Below are 14,808 nucleotides of genomic sequence, written 5' to 3'. Positions count from 1 at the left end.
ACACGGGTGCTCACACACACAAACTACACCCTTTTTGGCTCCTACCTCAAAGCACACTGTGTGCTGTTGATCTTACGTGCTGCACAATAATGTTTAACATTTAGTATTTACTGTTATATTCCCAGATCATCGTGATGATGTTGTTTATTATGTTGCTCATTTTTTCTGCTTGTTTTCTCTTTTTTCTTTCTCAACAGGTGATCCAGGTGATTGATAGGTATATGTATTTTTTGTCTGCTTATTTTGTTGGCTTTTGTTTTTTGCCCTTTATCACCGTTCCTCTTGCACACTGTTTTTTTTCCCTCATTCTTTCTCCCCTTTCTGTCAAGTCTGTCCCGTATTTAACAAATGAAAATAAAATAAACAATAAAAGGTGAATCAAATAGACCAATACGGCAAGGCTGGTTTGGTCCATTTGGTAAAGTAAATTTGTTGGCCATCTTTCTTTTCCTTTAGACAATAATTCTGATGGCAAAAGAGCCAAACGAGACAGGCAAAAAAAAAGAAGACTGTGGTGTCATTCTCTGTTTGGTCTCTTGTGCTCACCATTGGATGAGCGTGGACCTACGTTTCCCGAGTGTTGGGATCCAAACTGGAAGCTGGTTCCACAGAAGAGGGGCCCTAAAACTGAAGGCTCTGCCTCCCATTCTACTTTTAAATACTCTAGGAACAACAAGCAGTAGTGGTTGTTGATATGGGCGACATGGGCGTCTGCCCGGGACGGCATTGTGGTTGGGAGTGTCATCACGGGCATCGGCAAAAAGAGAAAAAAAATGCTCGTTCTCATGCTGCCCCAACGCCATGCTAGCGTATATTGGGAATGGCATAGGCACCGATCGGTTTTCTATCACCTATTTGCTGGGAGTAAGGGCACCCTCCATTTGCGAGGTGCGCCTGCTGCTTGCTGCACAGGGAGGAGAGAGCGGGGCGGTGGGGGATTCTCTGGCTGGCTGGAGCGGCATCTAATAACCAACTCACAAAATAAAACAAAAATAATAACAAACCAACAAACACGAAAACACCAGACATTATGATACAGACTTATAATTTGCAGTTTTTTCAAAGTTCCATATGGGAAAAGTGAGCGCAAGAGCCCTTGGTGCGCCTGCTTGCTGCTGAAGTCAAAGTAAACTTTATTGTCAACTCTGCTACATACAGTCCAGTACATATAGAGAGACGAGACAACGAGGCTCCAGTTACAGCAGTGCAGGTAAACAAACAATATATATAAGAAGAGTAAGAAAATAAATATACACTTTAGGTCTTTGGGTAAAGGGATCAATAACAATTTAAAGTTTATAGTTTGATGATTTAAAGTCTCACACACAACCTGTCGAAAGGGCAGGGAGACCTGCTGCTTCCAAATAGAGCACATTTCATTCATAATGTTGTAAATCCAAGCCCATTATGTATTCATGATTTGAATCCTGGGTTGTGCGAAATCCCAGAAATGCACCCTAGACAAAGTGAATCTGTGAACTAAGATGTAGGTCTATTAGGTTATGTTGTGGCCATCCTCGAGTTGGGGGATGGGTGTTCATACTGGAGTGCAAAATTAAAACCAATGGAAGATGGACAAGAAAAATTCAAAGCCATCAGGTGCTGAGTTTAGAAAAAACACAAAAGAAGAGGAGGAGAAACAAGCAAAAGACACAGGTAAGCAGATGTGTCATTGGATAATGGCAGGTCATGTGTCCTGAAACAATCAGAATCAGAATCAGAATACTCTATTAATCCCTAAGGAAATTATGTGGGTTACAGTTGCTCCAAGAAGAAATGGTAAAAATAGTAACAGCAACAGACTAAACTCCTAACAATACCTTACGTTACAGATTTTAATATTAATTAGTCATTGTCAATTGTTGATTTGTCCTGTTCTCATTGCATGACGAATTATGATGGCTGTTTGGTAGCCCAGGGAGCTCAAACAGGCTTTGTTGGGGAGAAACTTACAAAATACAGTACAGCATTTCAGAGTCACACTGCTAGCAATCAAAGATTTAAGTAAATTTAACAAGCTGAACACATTTTGTACTGGACAGGAGACACGGCATGCAATTGATTGACAATGCTCTACAGCCAATCATGATGCAGAACACAATGCGCTGTAAAAAAAAAAAAAAAAAAAAGCACTCAAAATTGCATAAAAAAAATCTGTGAAACTGCGAGGCCGCGAAAGTAGTAGTTTTATGTGTCTTACTTTTGTTTCATTTTTTGTAAGTTTTCTTTTCCACAATTGTAAAGTGCCTTTAACCTGTGCTTGTCAAACCTATGGGTTATTTCACTAAAGTCGGCTGGTTCTTTTGAGTTACATTCCTGTCTCTGTTTCTCATTTAAACACACCACTGTGCTCCTATAGTCGAACCTATTGGCCCATTGATATAATCTTTTCAACAATTCCCCTAACTGTGTTACATAACAGTAAACTAAAAAGAAAAAGAAACTATAAACAGAAGAAGAAGAGAGGCGTGTCTTATTATGACTGAGATGAAAAACTGAAACTCAGTTTCAGTTTTTTGTATACTGTGTCAGTGTTCAGTGGATAGAGCATCTAACAAGTAGTAGAATATATCTGAGATGGATCAAACATTACCAGGTTGGTGCAACTTAATCTTTATAAATATTTAAGAATTTAAATATAATGCTGGTTGTAACGTCAAAGAATTAAAAAGCATCAGAAAACTGTAAGGCATATCATTTCATTCAGAAATTAATAATTAAATCAGAATTAGTACTATACAAAATTGGTGAAAAAGAAGTATTTGTAATATATTTATCTCATCTGAGATTTTTTACAAAGCTCTTTGTCTGTTTGCTGCTCATGGACTGACATGGACTAAAAGTACAGAAGTAGGAAGTAACAAAGTAAAAATACTTTGTTACTGTACTTAAGCAGAATTTTCAGTAGTTCACTTGATTATTTATTTTTCTGAAAGCTTTTTCCTTTTCCTCCTTGCCTACTTTACAAACAATCTACTCCGTACTCCTTACTGTTGACATAGAAAAATTTATGGTCTCAACTAAAAGAAAGACATCTTTAATTAGTATTGGTGACACAGAAAATGTTTGAGTTAATGCAGAAGAATGAGTATACAATGGAAGGTGGAAACACACACACACACACACATATGTATGTATATATATGTATATATTAGGGGTGCAACGATACACAAAATTCACGGTTCGGTACTTTGGTGTCACGGTTCGATATTTTTTCAATACAAAAAAATTTTCATGCCTTTTTAATTTGTCAGTTATTAAAATTATAAATATATATTTTAGTGGCACATCCGACATACTGTTTTACTTTTGTCCATGACGCACTTACCATCAGGGTCATGCTTCACATGAAAACCAAGATAGTTCCAAACGCCAGATTTGAATGAGGGTGGTGGAGGTTCAACTTCGGGTAGCGTTGAGGCAGTTGCCATGTTGCAACGAGCTTAGCTTCTGTCTTGCTAGCTTGCGCTGCGCTCAGTGGATCTGCACTCGACAGTGCAGCCTAGGCAGAGTAGTCGAATGCAGATCCACTGAGCACTTAACATAGAGAGCATGTCAGAAGAAAAGTTGATAAAATAAATAAAAAAATTTGTATTATTCGATACATATGCGAAACGAAAGCACTGTATCGAACAGTTCAATGTTGATACGAGTATTGTTGCACCCCTAATATATATATGTGTATGTGTGTGTGTGTGTGTGTGTGTGTGTGTGTGTATGTGACCATCAATAAAGCTTCTCTCTCAGTGTTTTTTGTAGTTTATACGGTGTGCACATTTTTTTTCCATTATCAGGTTGACATTGAAGGCAATTTGTAATCCATTGTGGGAGTAATTGTTTATGATTAGTATTAATATATCACAAAAAGTATCTTTGGAATTATAAACTTGTTATCTCTCTGACTTTAATTTTTGGTTTTGTCTATGCCTGCAGGGTGGCTGAAAATATTGAAAACAATATTTCAAAATGGCCCAATTGCATCAAATGTTTTGTTTGCACTTGTTATGATGGCCGTCGAAAAGTTAGTGGAGCTGGAATTTGAGTGCCCCTGTGAAGGGCCATACTTGAATGGTGGTTTTGTTGCTACATTCTTCATCATTCCTGGAGGTTTGGCCTATGTGCTGATGGCTTTATTGCAAGGACAGAAGTTCTCATGTGACACAGACAATAAAGAGACAATCTTACGCCGATCTATCCCTGCATTTTTGTGGACAATCCTGCTGCTCTTTAATGGCAGCTACATTACTTGTGCAATGACTGATTGGTCAGGCAAGTATGTAGCTGTTGACACAGCTGCCCCACTGAAATGGTGTGAACCAGAAAATGGTACCTCATATCAGGACAGACTGAAGAAATCTCAGGACTGGTACGTTTACTCTCAGGTACGTAAAATTCTGTTTTTTAAAATTTTAGAGTGAGAATTGATATGTGAGATGAGGTCATTTGCTTTCTACAAAATGTGGTTTATGAACAGCATTTATGACATATTTGATTTTAATGTTTTGTTTCCTTTCTCTGTTCTTCATTTTAGTGGGCTGGAATTGCCTTTATCGTGGTCTTGATCTTACTGATCATAAAATACATCCTGAAAGAGCAATCCAGTCCTCCTGCTAAAAGTGAGAGTCACCAAGTTCCCCCAGGTATCTGTTCACTTTAACCTGCATTCAGTACAGATTATAAAAATGATTAATAAATTACAATCCACAACTTGTTTTTGTCTTTCCATTAACTCTTTACATGTCAAATATTTTTTACACAAAAGTATTATTGGAATATTAAGACACAGTATTAGTTGTATAAATCTAGCATGAAAAGAAACATGTAATTACAATGCATGTTAACCTGACCTTGTTGTCTGTATTCTGAGTTTATATTACTACAAGTGATAATGAGAATTAAGTGATTGTGCTTTATACCTTGTTATGCGCAACTGTGCTAGCAGAGGAGAAGGGAAGAAAGGTAATGATGATTCTGGGCCATGACTAAACTTCAGTTATTATCATTATTATTATTATTATTATTATTATTATTATTATGAAAATGTATCCATTATCACCATAAAGTAATGTTTGTTTCACATGGTACTTATGAGCATATTTGTTTCCCTGCGTTAGTTTTGTTTTCTGTCAACAAAGAATAAAATCTAGTCAGCCTCTGACCCTGCCCCCCCGTACATATGTCTACTTAAATACTTTTTCCTGCATCTGCCGGCCTGCTGCCAGGCCAAACAGCTCAACCCTGTGGCTCAGACTCAGCTGTCACGCTCACTCTTCTCCGTACCAATACCACTGACACCAACACCACTGATATTTGAAGAAGAATAGGTGAGTTATTTTATGTCAAACAATGTGTCTAATTGGCAGAAAGCCCCTTGGAAACTAAATTTTTATTCTACAGACTATTTATTTTTTAATACATAATAATACATTATAATTATAACCCACATGAGCAGAGCATTTTTGGACAATATTTTGCACACTTCAGTAAACTAAATCATATTGAAACCTGAATTTTGCTAAGTCTTATTACAGGGACATATTTTTGTTGGCTATACCTTGTTTAAAAATTGACATTCAAAGAAGTATATGTGCCAGTACTTTACATTATAAATAAAAGAGTTTAAACTTGTGTTTTACACCATTTTAAAGTCAAAAATATTTGTAGTTGGTGTACAGTACTAATCAATGTTAAAAAAAAAAATGTAACAAATGGCATGCACATATCTCATCAAGCTTGCAAAAAGATAAACAGGGGGTCCTGAAAAGCGCTATATAAATGCAATCCATTATTATTATTTATTATTATAAATCTATTTATCTAAATATGAATTAATGTATGCACAGTTTTATATTTTTAGGGCTGGCAGTGTCTGCAGTATTAAGGTGGTGGCGCCCAAAGTAATTTTTTTTTCCCCCGCAGGTCCCCAGTTCCTGTCCGGGATATATTCATTAACATTATGTCACGATTGTATTAGATTATTCTGGTGGACTCAAAAATCTTATGCACACAGATGTCTGGATGTGGCTTTCTCATATTTCACAAGAGTGAAAAAAATGAAGTTGTACTAGCCACCAGTGCCACACCGATGTCAAATAAGAGCCAAAGGTTCCTTAGTTGTATCATCCTTCATCCAATGGTCAAGACAATATTGCAGACTGAGAGATAAGAGTCCACATTTTGAGGTTGTGCAGGTGGAGGTGGAAAGGGTTAGATGCTTATCAACTAGGAGACTATAATTTGTATCCTGCTTAGGAGGGGTGTGTTGTGGACTTTGATTAACTTTTACTTACTTTTTTGCAGGATCTGCATCTGTCCGCCCTGCTTTTTCTTTTCTTATTTTTTCTGTTTGATTAAAAAATGCAAAGTTTGTATGTGTGTTCACCAGTCTTTTCATCCTACAAGTTAACAAACTTTCGATACCTTTCAAAGTTTGTGCTTTTTTAAAAAAAACTGTTGTGGTTGAATTCCTTTGCCAAGTTTAAGTTAATTCAAGAACCTGGGAACAAACCAGGACAAAAAAGGGCACCTGAAAGCAACGCTTAGAAATGGAGAGGAGAACAGCAAGAAAATAGGCTGTTGACTCTTCTTGCATGACTGGTGAAAGATTTTTAAACAGTTGCTAAATATTTGTTTTGTGTATTTACCACACAACATATACCAGTGAAACTGGGAATTGCATTGAGGATTATTTAGAAAATACAGAAATGGAAAGAACATTTAAAAAAAAAGTTTATTTATCTAACTGAGGAATCCGTGGTGCTCCTGGACGTTGGTAAACACAGACACCTATCAAATCTCCGTGCTTGCCTGAGTTGCTCCTTGTGAATCTCCCTGCAAAGTAACTGTACAAACTGTAAAATAAAAGTATCAAGGGCATTAAAAAGTTATACATTACATAAGTCAAATGTTAAGCTAAATAACCAGTGTCACTGTTTTTTTTTTGTTTTCACCTATGTGAGATATATGGTGTTTACTTTTATGTGTTGTTGGATTTTACTTCTTCAAATGATTACGTGATTTTTTAATTTTTCAGTAGCTTAATCTGTAGCATTCTATATTTTATAAGGGTCTTATTTGTTTATGCCATCTGTTTCCTGTCAGACCCATTTCTAAAAAAATCTGTCTGTTTCCTGTTCTGAGTACCTTATACATCTAACTTAAGACCCTTATGTAATGGCAGGACTTTCTCATCCCATAAAGGGATGTTTAATACTACAGTGTATCCTTGATTTCATCAGAATCATACAAAATGATAATTTTCGTTGGATTGTTTGTTTGTTCTTTCTTTTGTAACAGCATGCCATTTTGTATTTAAATCTAAGTAAATAAAGATTTTAGAAAAATGTAGTCGTTGCAGTACATCAGTATTTGTCTGTAACATCACTATGTTACAGACAAATACTGATGTACTGCAACGACTACAGGTATACTGAAGCATTTGAGTCAACTGAGCTAAATTCCATCACTTGTCATTTTTAACGACATAAATACAAAATACATTTTATTACATATAAGATATATTTCATCCATCCATCTATTTTCCTTCACTTATCTAGTGTGACTGATGAGCTGGAGTCCATCCCAGCTGTCACAGAATGACAGGCAGGATATACCGGTCTGAATTGTAGTAGTGTATCACAGAAGATTACTTATCTTTATCATTGGCCACCTTCTCTCTGACACGTATTTTCTTGTTAGGGTTCATTTGTGGATTTTCTTGCCTTCCTAATGCGGTTGGGACCATCACCTGTGTTTGTCAGAAGTCAGGTTGGTGCACAGCTGACATCCCTATTTGACAAGATTCAACTTTGCTGCTGAGGATAAATTCATCTCAGTCACCAGCCTCAGAAATTGCATGTTAATAGCATGTCAGATTAGAGCCCAGACAAATGCTGCACAGAGTTCCAGTAGCGGACATATTTCTACTGCTCAACTTTTCAGAGAGTCTGTGCAAATCAGACCTTTATGGTGAAATAGATGCTAAGAAACCACAACTAAGGAAAAGCAGCAAGCAGAAGAGATTTGTTTGGGCCAAGAAACACAAGGAAATCTATGCTTTGGTCTGATGAGTGCAAATTTCAGATCTTTGGTTCCACCTGCAGTGTCTTTGTGCAACGCAGAAAAAGTGAACAGATGCTCCCACCGTGAAGCATGGAGGAGGTGTAATGGTGCTGTTGTAATGGTGCTGAGTTGTTTTCAACAAATTGCATTGCATCTACTTGGAATCTTGTTAAGATTTAACCATGTAAAATATGATTTTTTTTTTTTTTTTTGCCATTTTCTAAGTGGTCTTAAACTTTTGATCAGGGCTGTATTAACAATAAAAACTGTTAGTCTTCACCTGTCCCTCCTGCAATTTCCTGCTCATTTTGTCAGATGTTTAATTACTCCTCACCCTCCTTTAGCAGTAATGATACTTGTAATAAATGTAGCCTATTTGCAGCTCTGGAGGCTGAATTGGCTTCGCACCCTTGAGACACCGTTGAGACACCCATAGCTAGCCAGGCCCCTGTAGCTGGAGCAGGCAAAGGTAGCGAAGTCCCCGCTAGCTGACATGTGAAACTAGAGACACCGGCAACCATAGTCTATTGTCTTCCAGGGGCCAGAGCAGGCGACATTGAAGGAAATTTAAAACTGCTGGCTAAGGGTAAACGTAAAATCAGTAAAATCATAATTCACGTCGGCAGTAATGACACCTGATTACGCCAATCAGAGGTCACTAAAATCAATATTGAATCGGTGTGTAACTTTGCCAAAACAATGTCAGACTCTGTAGTTTTCTCTGGTCCCCTCCCCAATCAGAACAGGATGTTTAGCGGCATGTTCTTCTTAAAAGTTCATAATGTGCTAATGTGGTCAGACACAGCGACAACACCACAGACAAGTTGTTTGAAAACTGAAACCTACAGATGAAGGTTAAACCTACCGTGACCTAAGTTTATGTGAGGTTCAATCTGTGGTCACTGTATCTTGTTCTCAGAGACAGAACATAGAAACACATCCTGTCTCGGAAAATGTGTGACAGCACAGCGTGTGAATTTGTACTGTGTACTGAGAGATTCAAGTGCAATAAGTAATAGTAATAATATTTGGTATACATTTAGTTACTAAAGGTGACTAAAAGATTTCTGGGTGAAAGAAATACTTCAAACATTACCTCTGAATAAATGTCACACGTTAAAATATTAACAAAACGATCAAATATTTTTGCCACACTATATATTATGATTAAAAGGCACTGAATACTATGTGGATATATATGAATACTATAACATGCAATATTCATATTAAAATTAGAAAAAGGGCAATTTTTAACAATTCACTCTAACAATCCCTCCTTTTTGCTGTTTTTGTACTTAAAATGTCCACCCATGCACCATGTGCACAAAGCTTCTGTCATGTCATTCACCTCCTATCGCTGAAAAAGTTCACTCTTGATAAATGTACTAAACATGCTTGCGATTATCTTCTCATTGATCTCACACACAGTAAACTGCATCCTACAAGTGAGCAAATCAATGTTAACAGTCAACGCAACAGGAATAACCATTTTCAAAAGAATATGCCACCACAATCCAGAGATCAACCAAGCTATCCAGCCTTGTGGTGCATCTCCTCCCGGTGTGTAAATCACACATTTCTCTGCAGACTATTTAAAATTACTGTAAGCTTGCTACAGCTGTATGTACGAACATGTGTTTCTGTGCTCATAGTCCAATTCTCAAGAACCTGCAGTTCATTTTTAGTCTACTTTAAACAGACCTCACAATAGGCTGATGTGGCTGGTTCAGTAGTCTGATTTAAGTACGATACCGTTGGCCAGGGATTCATCCGAGCCCCAGGCCGAGAGGCCGGGGGCACCCCACCTCCGAAGTGGCCCGAGCGAGCCCCAGGCTCCAGGCCCCGATAAGTGGCCGCCAAGGAGTGAGCCGGTGTGTACCCGGACACCCACCCCCAGACACAAAGAACCACCAACGCACCGACACCTGAGGGAGTCCGCCACTGGCAGGGGGAGTGGTGGGGGGAGATAGGCCTCCAAACCTTGCGTACTCTACGAACCGGGTCTAGGTACCCTTGCCCCTGGAGGGGGGAACTGCACCCAGACCCAGGTGGTGTTACCCTTTTCCCTGCGGTGGGGAGAGGCAGACCGCCCCGACTCCGCAGCAGCAGGGAGGCCCCACACTCCAGACCCCAGTCGGACGGCCAACTCCTCCTCCTAGCCCCCCGCTCCAGCAGGCCGCAGAGAATGGGGGTGGGAGAAGAATGTTAGTTTTTTACTATTAGCTTGTCACATGTGCTTATGTTCAATCACATTTTTTATTTCTCCAGAAAAACGTCACATTTTTCGTGAATTTTTTTCCTTTAGTTTATTGCGGCCCTTTGCAGCTAGTCAAACAGCAAAGAACCACTTACTGCTTAGAATAGAATAGAATAAACCTTTATTATCCCACGAATTAGAAATTTGGGTAAGATATAAGATATCTATATGAGATATAGAAGGAAGACACAAAGTGGTCCTATATACATAAGCAAATGAAGTTTCTATATACAGGTAACACTGTACAGAAATATTAATAGAAAAAATTGTACGGAGACATGTATACAAGTGTTTAGAGATATGTACACGAGTGTGTGTGTGTGTGTGTGTGTGTGTGTGTGTGTGTGTGTGTGTGTGTGTGTGTGTGTGTGTGTGTGGGGTAATTCTGGTGAAATTTACAGTGAACAAACAAGCTGATGAGTAACATAACAATAAAAGTAAAAGAGAAAGAGGGAGAGTGGACAGCATACCCTTTGTTTCTTAATAGTTGTTGCACCCAGGAGCAGTACAAGTGACACCTTTAAACTGATGTGTGCAGTTATTTTCCTCTGAATTATTGGTTCTACCTCTAGTTTGTTACCATTAAAAACTGTTTTGTGTCTATTGTTGAAACAAACCAACTACCCAACCAACCCAGTGATGCCACTTTCTGTATTGGCACAAGAAAGGGCCAAACATGTACTAAACACTTTGAGTGCTTTTTTTTTTTTTTTTAAATCCAGCTTCACAGACATTGTCATGTCATTTATTTAGCAGGGCTGCATACTGTAAATTGGCCTTTATACATCTAGTTTCATGACCACTTTGATCATGCATAGAGAAGTTTTCTTAAAGATAAAGAAAACTACAAAGAAACAGAAGTACAAACAGAAGAAGAGAGGCGTGTCTTATTATGCTTGAGATGAAAAACTGAAACTCAACCAAGCAGTTGTTTCAGTGTTCACAGCGAAGAGCATCTAAAACGTAGCAGAGTATATTTGGGATGGATCAAATGACTAAAGATTGGTGCAACTTGTTTTAACCTTTGTAAATACATAAACATTTATAAATACTGTTGGTTTGTAGATCAAATAATTAACAAAGCATCAGAAAAGTGTAATGTATATAATTTTATTGAGAAATCAAAATCATAATTAGTATTAAAGAAAATTGGTGAAAAAGAAGAATTTGTAATGAATTTATCTCATCTGATATTTTTTACAAAGCCCCATGTCTGTTTGCTGCTCGTGCACTGACATAGACTAAAAGTGCAGACGTGGGAAGTAACAAATCAGAATTTTCACTTAGGCTATCTGTACTTTACTTGAGTATTTATTTTACTGACAACTTCAGACTTTTCCTCCCTATAATTTAAAACAAATATCTACTTTCTACTCCTTACATTTTCAGAACAGGCTTGCTACTTTTAGTTTAGTTATTTCAAGAAAAAAAGATTTCATAAATATGTAAAATCATAAAACTCTAATTCAGGCACTTCATCCTACAGTTCCCTCAACTTCTATCTTGTTGCAATCTTATACTCTCATAGGTCATGACAGGCTTAAAATTATAGACTGTGTATTAAAGATTCCTTTTGACAATAACAGGGGCTGAAATTCATAAAATTAACAAAATGATTAAATGAGATATGAACTGGCAACAGAGCAGATCAACTCATGAGAAAAATGTTTACTGAGGTCATAGAGCCAAGGAGACCATGGTTGTATAGACTTCACCACAAGAGGACTTCATTTTGCAATCATGAGTCGCCCCCTGCTGGTCATAAGAAGAATAGTGAACCGTCATTTTTATCCCTCAGCCTGGAAAGGCTGATGGGGTATTGTCTGGCAGCATAGATATGCAAGTTTTGTGATGTGACACGGGACTTTGAAAAGGCTCAGGGGCAGCACTGGTGAACGCCAGGATTGGTCTAATAGCCAGCACTGTAAACTGGCTTCACTTTTAAGCTGTGCCCATATTCTATAAACAGTCTATGGGCAAAATGCACTGATGTAGTACTAAACTGTCACACTGTCAGCTAACCTGAATAGAAAGGTGTCTCAATTACTCTAAAAGTTGCACAGAAATATTTGCAGAGGCACAACAACACATATCTTGTAAAAGAATGTTTCTCAACATTAAATATGAAGTGAAACTACAAAGAGAAGAAGAGGGGCGTGTCTTGATATGGTTTAGAAGAAAGTCCAGCCAATCATTTCAAAGTAGAGAGCATCTAAAGAGCAGTGGAGTATATCTGGAATGGCTCAAAGGCCAAAAGGTTGGTGTATTTTCATTGACCAGTTTAAAAACTGTTGTTGAATTTCTTGCTAATAAACTTATAACAACTAGAGAAAAAAAATACTTAAGACTGCTTCTCTTCTACTGACCTCAGTATTAGACCCCATTACTGTATTTCATCTATCTTAACCATCTCACTGTACTACATTATTCCAATGGAGCACATTGCTCTCAGACTGTGGGCTTACTTTGTGCTTCCTAGAGTTTCCAAAAGCAAGAATCTTCATTTCTTCTGTGGAACCAGATTCCTTAGGTTTCCTTTTGATAAAATTTATAGTTACAGCTGAATTAAGTGACTCCGACCACCGATTAGATAGGCTGCTGGAGGACTTTCCATCACGTACTATGCACTTCTTCTCTACTCCCCATGTCTTTATGTGCTAGTACTGCATGTTATCCACTCTGCCTCACAGTTTGCATTGTGTCCTTGTCTCTCTGTGTCTTGTTTTTTGTATTTTCTTCCCCCTCGGCCCCCAACTAGTTGTGAAGATGGCTGCTCCCTCCCTGAGCCTGGTTCTGCCAGATTTTCTTCCTAGTAAAGAATTGTTTTTCCTTCCCACCATGGCGAGTGCTGCTCATAAAGGATTGTCTCATTATCTAATATTGCAGGATCTTTGCATTACAACACAAAGAAACTTGAGGTGGCTGTTGTGGCGTTATGTTGGTGCCATGGAAACAGAATTTAATTGAGTGTTGGACCCTCCCCTGGTGGACACTGTAAAATATAATACAACCTCAAAGTATATTGATGAACAATTCTATTTTATTGAGCTACATACTATTCTATTATTATGGCTGTTTCTTTTACAGTCTGTTATGCGTTGTGGTTTTTGGTTTTTTTGCTAACTCCTTTATACTTATTTCTTAGAACAACTTATTTTCTTTGCTGTGTTTTTGATATGATTGTTTTCATATTTGTAGATAAAATAAAAACCACGTTTTGAACAGTACACGTCCCTGTTAGTCCTTTGCCTACTCTGCCCCTCACACATCACTGCTTCCTTACAATGATACTGTCTTTTATCAGCATGACTGTCCTGAATTGATGATGAATTAGTGTATTTTTTATCACTTTTGTGCTTTTCATTTATTTGTTTTTTAAAGATGTATTTGTATGTGTAGGTTTATTGTGACATTAAATTGAACCTATCAGCCTCTCAGAGGCTTGGTATTTTCTGCCTTACCTTATTTCCATCTGAGGTTCAGAACATTATGCCCCTCTATCTTTCAACAATGAAGTATCATAAAAGGCATTTTGTTGTGTATTATCTTCATGGGCCAGCAGGTGTCTCCAAATCCTCATCAACTTGTTCTGGGCGTCCCAGCTTCTCTTTCAAAACCAACATAGTTTATGGAGAGGTGTAATATGGGCAAAGAAAAGGGCTCTTCTAATTAGATTTTCCATAAACTAGATCCTTAAATAATGTAATGAGTTTACAGCCTAAGAGTTCAAACACTAAATTTACTCAGCCTTCTGTCTCCAGGCAGCATACAGAGACATTGTTTGAAGACAAATCCAGTCACGTCTCTGCTCTTACTTGATCTTTGATCCAGAGGTAAAGCAAGGCCTGGGCTGCCATCAGCTGACTGTCTTTCTAGAATGACTTCATGAGCAGTAAACTGACACCTTACCAGCAAGAGCGGCCCTCTGGGTATGACTGAGAGTTCAACTCTCTTTAAAGAGACAGGGAGTGCACCACAAAATGTTACTTTAAGTGGATATATTCAATGTCTAATCTGCTATTTATTTATATATATAAATAAATATATATATATAAATATATATAAATAAATATATATATATAAATATATATATAAATATATATATACACATACATATATATATACATATACATACAGGAAACAAGACTCCAAATAGTGTTATTACAGTAGCAGATGTAACTTACTACACTGATAATATAAGATTTACACATATTTGCTCACCACGGCGTCTTTAATTCGCTTTAAGATGAACTGAACACAAAAATGTCAAATCCACATTTAGGGTCATGCTTGGCTTCATATTTGTTTAACAAATCGGCTGAGGCAACTGTAAAATTAGTCTGGTCTTATCTTTAATAAAAATTACTGGTTTGATAAGACCAGTGATGTTTATTGCCTTTACTCTGGAGGGATTTTTAAAAGAGCAGAACATCACCCGGCTGCAGGGACAAGCTGTCAGCTCCTGACAAACACCATGAAATGAAGAGTCG

The 14,808-nt window shown here is 37.6% G+C and overlaps 1 protein-coding gene across 2 annotated transcripts; it reads left to right on the top strand.

Annotated features, from left to right (window-relative positions):
• The first annotated feature begins 2,531 nt into the window (after positions 1-2,531).
• On the top strand, positions 2,532-7,294 carry LOC146560749 (uncharacterized). Of its 2 annotated transcripts, none has more exons than XM_085243144.1 (5): positions 2,532-2,596; positions 3,934-4,382; positions 4,532-4,640; positions 5,223-5,324; positions 5,920-7,294. In XM_085243144.1, exons 1-4 carry the CDS (start codon positions 2,578-2,580, stop codon positions 5,312-5,314), a joined length of 669 nt encoding a protein of 222 aa, XP_085099270.1. In that variant the 5' UTR covers positions 2,532-2,577; the 3' UTR covers positions 5,315-5,324; positions 5,920-7,294. The 2 variants fall into 2 exon arrangements, with proteins under 2 accessions (XP_085099270.1, XP_085099271.1); XM_085243145.1 differs by having other exon boundaries at positions 6,301-6,319.
• The last annotated feature ends 7,514 nt before the right edge of the window (positions 7,295-14,808 follow it).

Source organism: Mchenga conophoros, linkage group LG13 (assembly GCF_057382185.1).
Source record: "Mchenga conophoros isolate Kocher_MC1m ecotype Shallow Benthic linkage group LG13, M_conophoros_male_GT1.1, whole genome shotgun sequence".
Taxonomy (NCBI): Eukaryota; Metazoa; Chordata; class Actinopteri; order Cichliformes; family Cichlidae; genus Mchenga; species Mchenga conophoros.
The sequence above is the reverse complement of the archived record's forward strand: the minus strand, read 5'-3'. Positions and strand labels throughout refer to the sequence as shown.

Excerpts from the sequence above, each read along its gene's own strand:
- LOC146560749 (XM_085243144.1), top strand. Across the intron at positions 4,383-4,531 it reads ACTGGTACGTTTACTCTCAG|TGGGCTGGAATTGCCTTTAT; the intron begins GTACGTAAAATT and ends TCTTCATTTTAG. Across the intron at positions 4,641-5,222 it reads GAGTCACCAAGTTCCCCCAG|GCCAAACAGCTCAACCCTGT; the intron begins GTATCTGTTCAC and ends GCCTGCTGCCAG.